The following is a 16,750-nucleotide window of genomic DNA, read 5'->3' on the forward strand; positions in this document are numbered from 1 at the left end:
GGTCTGGCAAAGTGGTGACTTTTGAGAAATGCTAGTTTCCTTCCCTGTATGAGTGACGACATTGACATAGATTCCATCCGTTTATCTCCCATGTAACTATGCTTTTAATTTTTTACTAGCTTGCTCAAAGAGGGGCGTATTTTAGAAGTGTTGTACTAGTGATAAAGATCTTTTTAGAAGATCTGAAGGGGGAATTGTCGGAGGCAGATATTTACATGTATCCTAATTTAAGTTGTACTTCTTCCATTTCTTTGTCATATTTGAAAACAGCTCGTGTTTTCCATTTCTTCTCTTGATGCTCTGTCAGCAAGTATACTGTGTGTGTTAACCTTGAGTTCTTTGGAATGTGTTTTGACTAGCATTTGTTTTGTCTACAGAGATGGGACGAGAGAAAGAGGGTGGTGGGATCGGGAAGACAGACCATTTTGGGAGGCGCAATAGAATGTTCTAGGGTTAGACTGGTCTCAATCTAAAATGTATATTGGCAAAGCTTTGAGAATATACAACAAAATACCTATTCTGTCTCTGGTGGTTTTTCAACTCAGCTTTAAGTGTCGGAAAGAACTTGGGAGCGAATTGTGACTTGAATTCCCTGGGAGGAAAAACTGGTCCAAAACGCAACAAGTTCCTCTGATCAAATGTAAAAGTTTGTATGTTTAGTATGTGCAGAGGGCCATCAAACACTAGCTTTGTGAGAAAAAAGTAATAGAAATTAAAGCTGCAAGCAGCGTTGGACGGGCCCGCGTATTTGGCAGGTGCTAGTCCTAAGTGTCCCAATACTTTTGTCTACTTTTAGTCTGAAGTGTCCCAAGACTTTTGTCTAGTGTACCTACCTTGTCTGCATTGTGTGGGCACGTTGGTGCTTCCTGCTTTTAAGCAGCCATCTTAAAAAAACAGCAGTGCAGCAGCATCAGCGCAGCGGGTCTTTGAAGGGTCATAAAATCAAAACCGGAGCAGGTATTAAAAATCCCATCTATACTTTTAATCACAAGGGTTTTATCTCTCACCTGTGTTAGTTTGAAGGCGAAACGACAAACGCTCTCAGAGGAGATAGATTTTGAAGAAAGGTGACCGGTTTTTAAAAAAAATTTGTTTTGAAGGGGGAATAGCAAACTTCCTGTTGATTTTTGCTGGGGGTTGGGAATTTATGAAATGTAGGTGTAAGTGAGACCTACGGAGAGGTTTTTGTTTCATGTCTCTCCGACCTTCCCAGTGGGAGTTACAGGCAGTTTTGTCATTTTTTTCTTCCGAGGAGCAGTTTTTTCTCCGTTTTATTCAAAAATTGCTCTAGAGCGCAATTTTAGAATTTGGGGTTAGGTTTTTTTTATTAGATCTCAGTTTTTGCCAGTCCTGATGTGTGCGTTCAGTTTGGTGAGTTTTGAAGCATGTTAAGGGGGTCAAATTGCAGCTCAAAGAGGCAAAAGTGACTGTTTTTAGTACTTTTTTTGTCTTGAAGGGGGAATTGCCAACTTCCTGTTGATTTTAGCCCGAGGATGTACAATTATGAGAACTAGGTCTAAGTCAGACCTACATAGAGGATTTTGTTTCATGTTTTTCCGACCTTCCTAGTGGGAGTTACAGGCAGTCTAGTTTTTTTTTTCCTAGGGGGCGCTAGAGCGCAATTTTTATTTTTGGGGTTTGGTTTTTTTATCAAAAGGCAATTTTCGCAGGTCCTGATGTGTGGGTCAAATTTGGTGAGTTTTGAAGCATGCTAAGTGGGTCAAATTAGTGTTCAAAGAGGCGGCGGTAGAATAAAGAAAGAATAAAGAATAAATTAAAGCTGCAAGCAGCATTGGTCGGGCCCGCGTATTTGGCAGGTGCTAGTCCTAAGTGTCCAAATACTTTTGTCAACTTTTAGTCCCAAGTGTCCCAATACTTTTGTCTAGTGTACCTACCTTGTCTGCATTGTGTGGGCACGCTGGTGCTTCCTGCTTTTAAGCAGCCATCTTAAAAAAACAGCAGCGCAGCAGCGCAGCAGCGCAGCGGTTTTTGAAGGCTCATAAAATCAAAACCGGAGCAGTTATTAAAACGCGCTTCTGTAGTTTTAATCACAAGGGTTCAATCTCTCTCCTGTGTTAGTTTGAAGCCGAAACGACAAACGCGCTCAGAGGAGATAATGTTTGAAGAAAGGTGGCCGGTTTTTACAAAAATGTTGTTTAGAAGGGGGAATAGCAAACTTCCTGTTGATTTTTGCTGGGGGTTGTCAATTTATGAAATGTAGGTCTAAGTGAGACCTACGGAGAGGTTTTTGTTTCATGTCTCTCCGACCTTCCCAGTGGGAGTTACAGGCAGTTTTGTCATTTTTTTCTTCCGAGGAGCAGTTTTTTCTCCGTTTTATTAAAAAATGTTTAAATTTGGGGTTAGGTTTTTTTATTAGATCGCAATTTTTGCCAGTCCTGATGTGTGTGTTCAGTTTGGTGAGTTTTGGAGCATGTTAAGAGGGTGAAAATACAGCTCAAAGAGACAAAATTGACTGTTTTTAGTACTTTTTTGTCTTGAAGTGGGAATTGCCAACTTCCTGTTGATTTTTGCCCGAGGATATACAATTATGAGAACTAGGTCTAAGTCACACCTACATAGAGGATTTTGTTTCATGTTTTTCCGACCTTCCTAGTGGGAGTTACAGGCAGTCTAGTTTTTTTTTTTTCCTAGGGGGCGCTAGAGCGCAATGTTTATTTTTGGGGTTTGGTTTTTTTATCAAAAGGCAATTTTCGCAGGTCCTGATGTGAAGCATGCTAAGTGGGTCAAATTAGTGTTCAAAGAGGCGGCGGTAGAATAAAGAAAGAATAAAGAATAATTAAAGCTGCAAGCAGCGTTGTTCGGGCCCGCGTATTTGGCAGGTGCTAGTCCTAAGTGTCCCAATACTTTTGTCCGGTGGTAGTCATAAGTGTCCCAAGACTTTTGTCTAGTGTACCTACCTTGTCTGCATTGTGTGGGCACGTTGGTGCTTCCTGCTTTTAAGCAGCCATCTTAAAAAAACAGCAGCATCAGCGCAGCGGGTCTTTGAAGGGTCATAAAATCAAAACCGGAGCCGGTATCAAAACCCTTTCGATAACTTTTAATCAGAAGGGTTCAATCTCTCTCCTGTGTTAGTTTGAAGCCGAAAGGACAAACGCGCTCAGAGGAGATAATGTTTGAAGAAAGGTGGCCGGTTTTTACAAAAATGTTGTTTAGAAGGGGGAATAGCAAACTTCCTGTTGATTTTTGCTGGGGGTTGTCAATTTATGAAATGTAGGTCTAAGTGAGACCTACGGAGAGGTTTTTGTTTCATGTCTCTCCGACCTTCCCAGTGGGAGTTACAGGCAGTTTTGTCATTTTTTTCTTCCGAGGAGCAGTTTTTTCTCCGTTTTATTCAAAAATTGCTGTAGAGCGCAATTTTTAAATTTGGGGTTAGGTTTTTTTATTAGATCGCAATTTTTGCCAGTCCTGATGTGTGTGTTCAGTTCGGTGAGTTTTGAAGCATGTTAAGGGGGTCAAATTACAGCTCAAAGAGGCAAAAGTGAAAGTTTTTAGTACTTTTTTGTCTTGAAGGGGGAATTGCCAACTTCCTGTTGATTTCTGCCCGATGATATATAATTATGAAAACTAGGTCTAAGTCAGACCTACATACAGGTTTTTGTTTCATGTCTCTCCGATCTTCCTAGTGGGAGATATAGGCAGTCTAGTTTTTTTTTTCTAGGGGGCGCTAGAGCGCAATTTTGAGTTTTGGGGTTTTTTTTTTTTTTAAAAAGGTAATTTTCGCAGGTCCTGATGTGTGGGTAAAATATGGTGAGTTTTGAAGCATGTTAAGTGGGTCAAATTACAGTTTAATGTGGCGGCGGAAGAATAAAGAATAAAACCTTACAAATTCAATAGGTCCTTATGTCCCATTGCATAAGGACTCCCTGTGGGAGTCCTTATGCAATGGGCCATGCGGGCCCTAATAAAACGTTACAATAACAATAGGTCCTTATGTCCCATTGCATAAGGACTCCCTGAGGGAGTCCTTTTGCAATGGGCCATTGCGGGCCCTAATAAATAATGATGATAACAATGTCGTACCTGCGAAGGTGTTGGCGGCGTGCAGCAGGCCGTGCTCCGCCTGATCTCGTAGCTTCACTTCCTCCTCCAAGGCCTCCTGAAGTCTCCTCTTACTCCTCTTTTCCTTCTTCAGACGCTTCTGGATGAGAACTGGAAGAGCGGAGAGGACGAGTCAATCTAAGAGTTTTGTCCCGGAGGTGAGATGACACGCGATCATGGAGACCTCGGCTTTTCTGCTCCACGCTCAGCTGCCTCTCCAGCGTCTCCCGCAGCTCGCGCTCTCGAACCAGCTCCATCTTCAGCTCCGTCCTCTCCAGGTGGTCCTGCTTCTCCTGCGCCCGGGCGTTCTCTATGGCAACCCTCAGCAGGCCCTGCTTGGAGACACACAACACGTCAACAACAGGTTACACGCTGATCACAACAAGACAAATACTTTTCTTAGGCAACCCAATGTTGTCAAATTCTGCATAAAAACAACTAAATTAGCGCCGGATTTATGATGGAGGTGATGTTAAATAAAAAATGGGATTGATTTGATACCAGATTCTTTCAAATTGTATAAGATTCGGAAGATATATTTGACTAAATATAAATATTTATTTTTTATTTTGAGTCATTAAAGTGTGGATTCTGATCAAATTGTAACAGGAACACAATTACTAATAAAAATTGGAACGGGGAAATTGCAGAATAAAAATATTTAAAGTCAAGTAAAACAATAGATATACAATTTGAATTAACTAGATAAAATCATAAAATGATTTTATTTTAATCAAAGTAAGCAAAATGTAAATAGAACTCGAACAAAAACATATATAAATCATATTATTGTACTAATTAAAATTATTAATATTATGAACAAACAAATAATTTTCTCTTAATTAAAGTAAGCAAAATGTAAATAGAACTCGAACAAAACAAAAAAAAATCATATTATTGTACTAATTAAAATGATTAATATTATAAACAAATAAACAATAAATCATTTTATTTTAATCAAAGTAAGCAAAATGTAAATAGAACTCGAACAAAAAAATATATAAATCATATTATTGTACTAATCAAAACGATCAATATTATGAACAAATAAACAATAAATAATTTTATTCTAATCAAAGTAAGCAAAATGTAAATAGAACTCAAACAAAAAAAATATATAAATCATATTATTGTACTAATTAAAATGATTAATATTATGAACAAAAACAATAAATCATTTTATTTTAATTAAAGTAAGCAAAATGTAAATAGAACTCGAACAAAAAAAATATATAAATCATATTATTGTACTAATTAAAATGATTAATATTATGAACAAAAACAATAAATCATTTTATTTTAATTAAAGTAAGCAAAATGTAAATAGAACTCGAACAAAAAAAATATATAAATCATATTATTGTACTAATTAAAATGATTAATATTATAAACAAATAAACAATAAATAATTTTATTTTAATTAAAGTAAGCAAAATGTAAATAAAACTCAAACAAAAACATATATAAATCATATTATTGTACTAATTAAAATGATTAATATTATGAACAAAAACAATAAATAATTGTATTTTAATTAAAGTAAGCAAAATGTAAATGGAACTCGAACAAAAACATATATAAATCATTTTATTGTACTAATTAAAATTATTAATATTATGAACAAAAACAATAAATCATTTTATTTTAATTAAAGTAAGCAAAATGTAAATAGAACTAAAAAAAAACATATATAAATCATATTATTGTACTAATTAAAATGATTAATATTATGAACAAAAACAACAAATCATTTTATTTTAAATAAAGTAAGCAAAATGTAAATAGAACGCGAACAAAAAAATATATAAATCATATTATTGTACTAATTAAAATGATTAATATTATGAACAAATAAACAATAAATCATTTTATTTTAATTAAAGTAAGCAAAATGTAAATAGAAGTCGAACAAAAACATATATAAATCATTTTATTGTACTAATTAAAATTATTAATATTATGAACAAAAACAATAAATCATTTTATTTTAATTAAAGTAAGCAAAATGTAAATAGAACTCGAACAAAAAATATATATAAATCATATTATTGTACTAATTAAAATGATTAATATTATGAACAAATAAACAATAAATAATTGTATTTTAACTAAAGTAAGCAAAATGTAAATAAAACTCGAACAAAAAAATATATAAATCATATTATTGTACTAATTAAAATGATTAATATTATGAACAAATAAAAAATAAATCATTTTATTTTAATCAAAGTAAGCAAAATGTAAATAGAACTCGAACAAAAACATATATAAATCATATTATTGTACTAATTAAAATGATTAATATTATGAACAAAAACAACAAATCATTTTATTTTAAATGAAGTAAGCAAAATGTAAATAGAACTCGAACAAAAAAAATATATAAATCATATTATTGTACTAATTAAAACGATCAATATTATGAACAAATAAACAATAAATCATTTTATTTTAATCAAAGTAAGCAAAATGTAAATAGAACTCGAACAAAAACATATATAAATCATATTATTGTACTAATTAAAATGATTAATATTATGAACAAAAACAATAAATCATTTTATTTTAATCAAAGTAAGCAAAATGTAAATAGAACTCGAACAAAAACATATATAAATCATATTATTGTACTAATTAAAATTATTAATATTATGAACAAACAATAAATAATTTTCTTTTAATTAAAGTAAGCAAAATGTAAATAGAACTCGAACAAAAAATATATATAAATCATATTATTGTACTAATTAAAATAATTAATATTATGAACAAATAAACAAGAAATAATTTTATTTTAATTAAAGTAAGCAAAATGTAAATAAAACTCGAACAAAAAAATATATAAATCATATTATTGTACTAATTAAAATGATTAATATTATGAACAAAAACAATGAATCATTTTATTTTAATTAAAGTAAGCAAAATGTAAATAGAACTCGAACAAAAAAAATATATAAATCATATTATTGTACTAATTAAAATGATTAATATTATGAACAAATAAACAATAAATAATTTTATTTTAATTAAAGTAAGCAAAATGTAAATAGAACTCGAACAAAAACATATATAAATTATATTATTGTACTAATTAAAATTATTAATATTATGAACAAAAACAATAAGTCATTTTATTTTAATTAAAGTAAGCAAAATGTAAATAGAACTCGAACAAAAAAATATATAAATCATATTATTGTACTAATTAAAATGATTAATATTATGAACAAAAACAACAAATCATTTTATTTTAAATAAAGTAAGCAAAATGTAAATAAAACTCAAACAAAAAAAATATATAAATCATATTATTGTACTAATTAAAATTATTAATATTATGAACAAATAAACAATACATCATTTATATAATTAATAAATAAATAATGATTGAACAAATAAGATTACAAAGTTTAATAGAAAATACAATTGAAATTATTGACATTAAAATGTAAATATTTTTAATAAAACATATTTTGATTAAAGTAAGCTAAATGTAAATACTACTCGGGACAAAAATATATAAATATGAATTGTCATATCATATTATTACACTGACTTAAATGATCAATTATTATAAACAAACAACATATATTGTTTATAATTAATAATAGATAAAAAAAATATATAAATACAAAGCCAAATAAACTAATGAATTATGAATCTATAAATATGTATAAATAAATACAATAAATATATATTTTGATGAAAATAAAATAAACATATTTAAATATAATAAATAAATCAAATGTCAAATTAATATATATGTACCTAAATAATAATAACAAATAATCATAGAATATTGGATATATACACATACATATAGACTTCAGAGCTTTAAATAAAACACACAAACAAAACAACTAAACTAAAATATTAAAAAAGTATATAATAATTTGATACAACACTTCTAATACATATATATATATATGCATAGAGTAACACTATGAATACAATCAAAAATAATGGTAGTAATAAAAAAGCTCAATAAAAAAACTACCCTGATTAAACAACTGGAGTTATAGTCCCGGCCCAGCACAGATTAGGTTCAAATGCTTCTTCTTCTTCTTCTTCTTCTTGGAGTGGAAACCAAACCAGCGAGTTCTTTCATGGTAACAAAGAGCTGAAAATGTGAGAAGCAGGTCACCGCACGCCCATCGCAATTTAACCGCATCCTAAATGTCGACCTCCTCTTGTTGTTGACTCTTCCAGGCAACGCTCCAAAGAGACTCTCGTGGCCGTCGCCCTTCTATTCATCTCAGGACTATAATAGCGCCGGCGACAATAATGGCAACAAAGCCCCGGCAGAGCCTCACCTGGATGTTGGTGAGCAGGCTCTCTATGGAGGACAAGCCTTCCGGGAAGATGAAGGGAGCGTGGTGGAGACCTGCTGGGAGCTTCTGGCCCGCGGAATACGCCGCCTTCTCGCAGCTCTGCGGGTGGTGGTGGTGGACTTGTCTGTCAGCCGGGTGGGATTCTACAACACACATAAAACCACACTTTCATCTCACATCTAATACGAAACTCCACTGATTTGATCATTTATTAAGTTAAGCTCATGAAGCAGTAAGTTGAATGATGCGGACACGTTTGTTACTGGGCACTTTCTAACACCCAGTAACACGTGACTTTGCACGTGTAAGTAATATGCAACTATAATTATCTGATACTTGTTTATATCGACAAATGTGCTGTTTTAGAATAGAATAGTATAAATAATAATAATAATAAAGTACTTTATTGATCCCTGGGAGAAATTCAGCACCACAGATCGCTCACAATAGACAATAAACACTATTTCTTACAAGTGAATAATATAAATAAAATCTATTATACAGCATTATTCACATGTGAATAATATAAATACAGTCTATTATACAGCATTATTCACATGTGAATAACATAAATACAGTCTATTATACAGCATTATTCACATGTGAATAACATAAATACAGTCTATTATACAGCATTATTCACATGTGAATAATATAAATAAAATCTATTATACAGCATTATTCACATGTGAATAACATAAATACAGTCTATTATACAGCATTATTCACATGTGAATAACATAAATACAATCTATTATACAGCATTATTCACATGTGAATAACATAAATACAGTCTATTATACAGCATTATTCACATGTGAATAACATAAATACAGTCTATTATACAGCATTATTCACATGTGAGTAACATAAATACAGTCTATTATACAGCATTATTCCCATGTGAATAATATAAATACAGTCTATTATACAGCATTATTCACATGTGAGTAATATAAATACAGTCTATTATACAGCATTATTCACATGTGAATAACATAAATACAGTCTATTATACAGCATTATTCACATGTGAATAACATAAATACAATCTATTATACAGCATTATTCACATGTGAATAATATAAATACAGTATTATACAGCATTATTCACATGTGAATAACATAAATACAATTTATTATACAGCATTATTCACATGTGAATAACATAAATACAATTTATTATACAGCATTATTCACATGTGAATAACATAAATACAGTCTATTATACAGCATTATTCACATGTGAGTAATATAAATACAGTCTATTATACAGCATTATTCACATGTGAATAATATAAATACAGTCTATTATACAGCATTATTCACATGTGAGTAATATAAATACAGTCTATTATACAGCATTATTCACATGTGAATAACAAAAATACAGTCTATTATACAGCATTATTCACATGTGAGTAATATAAATACAGTCTATTATACAGCATTATTCACATGTGAATAATATAAATAGTCTATTATACAGCATTATTCACATGTGAATAATATAAATAGTCTATTATACAGCATTATTCACATGTGAAAAACATAAATACAGTCTATTATACAGCATTATTCACATGTGGCTAACATAAATACAGTCTATTATACAGCATTATTCACATGTGGCTAACATAAATAGTCTATTATACAGCATTATTCACATGTGAATAATATAAATACAGTCTATTATACAGCATTATTCACATGTGAATAACATAAATACAGTCTATTATACAGCATTATTCACATGTGAATAACATAAATACAGTCTATTATACAGCATTATTCACATGTGAATAATATAAATACAGTCTATTATACAGCATTGTTCACATGTGAATAATATAAATACAGTCTATTATACAGCATTATTCACATGTGAATAACATAAATACAGTCTATTATACAGCATTATTCACATGTGAATAACATAAATACAGTCTATTATACAGCATTATTTAAATGTGAATAACATAAATACAGTCTATTATACAGCATTATTCACATGTGGATAACATAAATACAGTCTATTATACAGCATTATTCACATGTGAATAACATAAATACAGTCTATTATACAGCATTATTCACATGTGAATAACATAAATACAATTTATTATACAGCATTATTCACATGTGAATAACATAAATACAATTTATTATACAGCATTATTCACATGTGAATAACATAAATACAGTCTATTATACAGCATTATTCACATGTGAATAACATAAATACAGTCTATTATACAGCATTATTCAAATGTGGCTAACATAAATACAGTCTATTATACAGCATTATTCACATGTGAATAACATAAATACAGTCTATTATACAGCATTATTCACATGTGAATAACATAAATACAGTCTATTATACAGCATTATTCACATGTGAATAATATAAATACAGTCTATTATACAGCATTATTCACATGTGAATAACATAAATACAGTCTATTATACAGCATTATTCACATGTGAATAATATAAATACAGTCTATTATACAGCATTATTCACATGTGAGTAATATAAATACAGTCTATTATACAGCATTATTCACATGTGAATAACATAAATACAGTCTATTATACAGCATTATTCACATGTGAATAATATAAATACAGTCTATTATACAACATTATTCACATGTGAATAACATAAATACAGTCTATTATACAGCATTATTCACATGTGAGTAATATAAATACAGTCTATTATACAGCATTATTCACATGTGAGTAATATAAATACAGTCTATTATACAGCATTATTCACATGTGAATAATATAAATACATTATACATTTACAGTACATGTACAGTATGTATTATACAGTCTGACTGCTGTCAGTATGAAGGACTTCCTGTGTCGAAAAGTACGGTGTTTTATTTCAATATACTTAAACACAGTGTTACTGTTCAAACTGTGTGTAATGTTACAGTGGCCTAAACTATGTTGAATAAAACCTCTGTCTTGATTGAATGTATACTTAGGCCTACTACGCGACTGTATTGAATGTTGGTCATCACGGTGGAGACAAATCCCAGCAACATCAGCAGGAAAGTCATTTTTACTGCAACTTTGCACATTTTGCCAGCTGCTGTGCAACTAAGGCTGAAACGACGCGTCGACGTGGTCGACGTCATCGGTTACGTAAATACGTCGACGCCGTTTTTGTGCGTCGGCGCGTCGCATATTTACGTCACACTACTTTACTGTCATGGCGGAGCGCAAAGCAGACGATGCGAGCGAGGGGAAAAAAGCACGCCAAAAGTCGTCAAAAGTGTGGGAGTATTTCAATAAACGGCCTAATAATGTTGTTGTATGCACACTGTGTCGAGCGGAAATGGCCTATCATAGCAGCACAACGGCTATGAACGTACATTTGAAAAGAAAACCCCCGACAGCGTTCTTGCCATCACCATCAACAAGTCAATCGTCCGCGTGCGTATACGTTGTCATCATTACACAAAAACATGAATGTGTCATTTGTATCTGCGTTGTAAATTCATAAACTAAAGCACCGTTTCGCTCTGAGAGGCGCGTTTGGCGTGCCTGTTCAGTGTTTACAAAGACGCGCTCCTCTTTAACGCTGTGGAGAGGCGGCGGCGGCGAGCGAGCGGCGAGGCGGGGCGCGCGGGGAGCGACGCCGCAATCGTGCCCAGGTGCGCGATCCGCGCAGTTGGAAGAGAAAAGACTTTGTGTAAAATTAAAAGATTGTAAACCTGGCAAAGCCGTCTGGCGTTCAGTCTGTCGGTCCTGAAAGAACCCCACGGCACAAGACGTGTCACAAACGCTAACGTTAATTAGTTGTGCAAATACCTTTTACAACATTAACAGTTACATATACTATGTACAAACCAACAATTAACTTTCACTTTAATCATACTATCATTGTTGTGTTATTAAGCAAAATAAGCAATACTTTTACTTTTGTTGAAATGTTTACACTGTACACTTTTTTTGTATTGGATGTTTAGCTTTATTTCTGCACATTTTAGCAAATAAGCAATACTTTTACTTTTGTTGAAATGTTTACACTTGTTACAGAATATTTCCGTTTTGCACTTTTTTGTATTGGATGTTTATCTTTATTTTTGCACATTTTAAAGCAAAATAAGCAATACTTTTACTTTTGAAATGCTTATACTATTGCAGAATATTAAGATTTGCACTGGATGTTTACTTTTATATTTGCACATTAAAAAGCAAATAAGCTACTTTTAATTTTGTTAAATGTTAAAAGTTTTAAATGTTTACATTGTTACAAAATATTTTGTCATGTTGTTGTCAATGTTGACTGAGTGGCCATACTTTTTTTTTTTTGTAAATAAAAGTCATGCCTTTTGAAAAAACTGGCCTAGATTTATTTTTTCCTCTTCATTTTAAATTTAAAAAAAAAATCGGTAAAAGGAAAAATAATCTATAGATTAATCGAAAAAAATAATCTATAGATTAACCGATTAATCGAAAAAAATAATCTATGGATTAATCGATAGAAAAATAATCGTTAGCTGCAGCCCTATGTGCAACACGTTCAAATGTGAGTGTGCTAACTGCTACATGATTACCAGCACATTCCATGAGCAGCACTGGAAAAGAAATGCGTCCAGATGCTATTTTTGGTGCGAGCGAGCGGCACATTTCAATGATTTAGATCTTTCTAATTTGTAGAGTGATTCTCTTGTAAACACATAAAGTCGCATATTAAATGGTTGTTTACTCTCATCTTTGCTCCCACTTTTTAGGGCTTTGGACATTTTTTTTCTTCTATTTCTGTGTTTTATGAGATGGCAGCGTGCCTGCTGATCATGCATCACAGCAGCTTGACACCTCCCATAAAAGCAGCAAGGAGGGGAAGGAGACCAGCAAGAATCTGCATTATGGACCACCATCCCTTTGTCGTGTTGATGCACATCCTCACCACCAGGGGAGAGGAAGAGCAGGCACACGACATTGAAACAACGTTGACGACTTGTTCAATTAGGTCCTGACGTAGAGCAACTCAAACATAACGTTGAAACAACATGCTTTTTGACAATGTTTCATCAATGTTGGGTTCTGACGTTTATTTGACCATTGAAATTTGGTCATTTATTAACCAATAATCCACAACACAAATACAACGTTGAAACATCATGCTTGTGCAGAGCGTGGTGGGAGACTGTAACTGAGTGTGCAGCCCGATACGTCTTAACTCTGTCTCTGCCTGATTCCTTGCTTCTTGTCTTGTTTAATACAAACCCCGTTTCCATATTGTCATGTCTGTGTAATCATGTTTTGTTTTAAGTCATGTTTTGTTTAGTTATAGGACTCTTTAGTTTCTGTTTTTTCACTCCCTCGTCTTGTTTCCATGATTACCCCATTAGTTTCGCCTGTTCCACGTTTGGACTCATTGTGCACTCTTGTTTGTCACCATAGCAACCCATTAGTTTTCACCTGTCACGTCACGCACCTGTTTCACGTCTTGAGTCACGCACCTGTTTCACGTTTTGAGTCACGCACCTGTTTTCGTTAATCATGTCTGTAGTATTTAAGTTCATTGTTTTCAGTTTGTCTTTCTGGCGACATCCCCACATTTATTTATTTATTTTTTTTCATGTCCATCGCTCGCGCTGCTCCTTTTTGTCCATGCCAAAGTAAGTTTTTTTTCCATGTTTATAGTCTTTTTGGGTTTCATAGTTTGTTCTCCGCCATTGTGCGCGCTTTTCGTTTATACTTTTTTTGCTATAGTCTTTTGGTTTCATAGTTTGTTCTCCGCCACTGTGCGCTCTTTTCATTTGTACTTTTTTTTTTTGATATATTAAATAAATCGTGTACCTTCATTCCCGTCTCGCCCGAGCCAACTTTACCGTTGCATCCCGGAAAAGCAAACACCCAGGACCAAGTCTTGACACATATGAGCTGGGAAATTGTGTTAGATGTAAATATAAACGGAATACAATGATTTGCAAATCCTTTTCAACCCATATTCAGTTGAATATGCTACAAAAACAACATATTTGATGTTCAAACTCATAAACTTTATTTTTTTTTTTGCAAATAATAATTATATTAGAATTTCATGGCTGCAACACGTGCCAAAGTAGTTGGGAAAGGGCATGTTCACCACTGTGTTACATGGCCTTTCCTTTTAACAACACTCAGTAAATGTTTGGGGACTGAGGAGACACATTTTTTAAATTCTTTTCCCATTCTTGCTTGATGTACAGCTTAAGTTGTTCAATAGTCCGGGGGTCTCCGTTGTGCTATTTTAGGCTTCATAATGCGCCACACATTTTCAATGGGAGACAGGTCTGGACTGCAGGCGGGCCAGGAAAGTACCCGCACTCTTTTACTATGAAGCCACGTTGATGTAACACGTGGCTTGGCATTGTCTTGCTGAAATAAGCAGGGGCGTCCACGGTAACGTTGCTCGGATGGCAACATATGTTGCTCCAAAACCTGTATGTACCTTTCAGCATTAATCAGATGTGTAAGTTACCCATGTCTTGGGCACTAATACACCCCCATACCATCACACATGCCGGCTTTTACACTTTGCGCCTATAACAATCCGGATGGTTCTTTTCCTCTTTGTGTGTATATACTGTATATACGTGTGTCTATAAATGTGTGTGTGTGTGTATATATATATATATATATGTATGTATGTATGTATGTATACATACGTATGTATGTATGTATATATATATATGTATGCATATATATATGTGTGTGTGTGTGTGTGTGTGTGAAATACAGCCGACAGGATTGCGCACCAAACACGAAGCAAGGCCAAAGCGCATGCATGGTGCAGGAGAACAAAGGACTTCTTTCATTTAAGGTTTGTGATAAACCATCAAACTCATTCGTTAAAAGGACTCTATAGTAATATAAAGCGAATTTTTCTGGACATTATCATGCAAGAAAAGTTTATTTTTGGGACCGCGATCACCGCGTAATGATTTTTAAAGGTTGCATTACAAACATTTAACTGTCCCATGTGATCAGCCAGTGCGATTGGAAGTCCATGCTCAATTATTGCCTCCGTAAATAAAACTTCGGCATTTATCACATCCAAAGAATCTGTTTGGGCGACGAAAAACGTTGAAAGTTTTCCACTTGTATCGCTAGCAACGGCATTAGACTTGTGTTTTTTTGTCCCAACGTGGTCTTTTACATGGCTAATTCCTCCGTGTCCGATCGAAAAATCTTGTCTGCACAAGGTGCAATTCGCGTAGTTTTCACCCTTTTTTTTTTTTTTTTAATTAATGAAAAACCGTATTTTTTATCACTGCAACCGTAACCCGGAATAGGTTGATGAAAACCGTACGAATTACGGGAAAACCGGAGTAGTTGGCAGGTATGTGGACTCGTCAGACCACAGAACACTTTTTCCACTTTGTATCAGTCCATCTTAGATGAGCTCAGGCCCAGCGAAGCCGACGGCGTTTCTGGGTGTTGTTGATAAACGGTTTTTTCGCCTTGCATAGGAGAGTTTTAACTTGCACTTACAGATGTAGCGACCAACTGTAGTTACTGACAGTGGGTTTCTGAAGTGTTCCTGAGCCCGTGTGGTGATATCCTTTACACACCGATGTCGCCTGTTGATGCAGTACAGCCTGAGGGATCGAAGCTGCTTACGTGCAGTGATTTCTCCAGATTCTCTGAACCCTTTGATGATATTACGGAGCGTAGATGGTGAAATCCCTAAATTCCTTGCAATAGCTGGTTGAGAAATGTTGTTCTTAAACCGTTCAACAATTTGCTCAGGCATTTGTTGACAAAGTGGTGACCCCTCGCCCCATCCTTGTTTGTGAATGACTGAGCATTTCATGGAATCTACTTTTATACCCAATCATGGCACCCACCTGTTCCAAATTTGCCTGTTCACCTGTGGGATGTTCCAAATAAGTGTTTGATGAGCATTCCTCAACTTTATCCGTTTTTTTTGCCACCTTTCCCAACTTCTTTGTCAATGTTTATGAGTTTGAACATCAAATATGTTGTCTTTGTAGCATATTCAACTGAATATGGCTTGAAAAGGATTTGCAAATCATTGTATTCCGTTTATCATCTAACACAATTTCCCAACTCATATGGAAACGGGGTTCGTACAACACAAATACAACGTTGAAACAACATTTTTGACTACTTTAATCAATGTTGGGTTCTGACGTTGATTTGACCATTGAATTTTGGTCATTCCCCAACCAACGACGTGGATCCAACATTGGACATCAATTTACAAAACAACTATTTTGCAACAGTTTCAAAGTCACTTTTAAAGGACATGTACGTAAAATCAACGTCTTGTGCCTGCTGGGACATACTATATGTTGTTGTGTTTTCTCTTTAACTCAAAC

At 33.4% G+C, this 16,750-nt stretch overlaps 1 protein-coding gene across 3 annotated transcripts in view; it reads right to left on the bottom strand.

Annotated features, from left to right (window-relative positions):
- dachc (dachshund c) overlaps positions 1-16,750 on the bottom strand; it is a 210,341-nt gene that overhangs the window by 17,914 nt on the left and 175,677 nt on the right. The window contains exons 7-9 of one of the 3 annotated variants that reach the window (XM_061927549.2): positions 8,376-8,536; positions 4,244-4,394; positions 4,042-4,170 (exon numbers count right to left, since the gene is read on the bottom strand). In XM_061927549.2, coding sequence (XP_061783533.2) covers positions 4,042-4,170; positions 4,244-4,394; positions 8,376-8,536 — 441 coding nt within the window. Of the gene's footprint in view, positions 1-4,041; positions 4,171-4,243; positions 4,395-8,072; positions 8,183-8,375; positions 8,537-16,750 lie in introns of those variants that run through there. The other 2 variants (XM_061927626.2, XM_061927715.2) reach the window with 2 other exon arrangements.

Source organism: Nerophis lumbriciformis, linkage group LG02, assembly GCF_033978685.3.
Source record: "Nerophis lumbriciformis linkage group LG02, RoL_Nlum_v2.1, whole genome shotgun sequence".
Taxonomy (NCBI): domain Eukaryota; kingdom Metazoa; phylum Chordata; class Actinopteri; order Syngnathiformes; family Syngnathidae; genus Nerophis; species Nerophis lumbriciformis.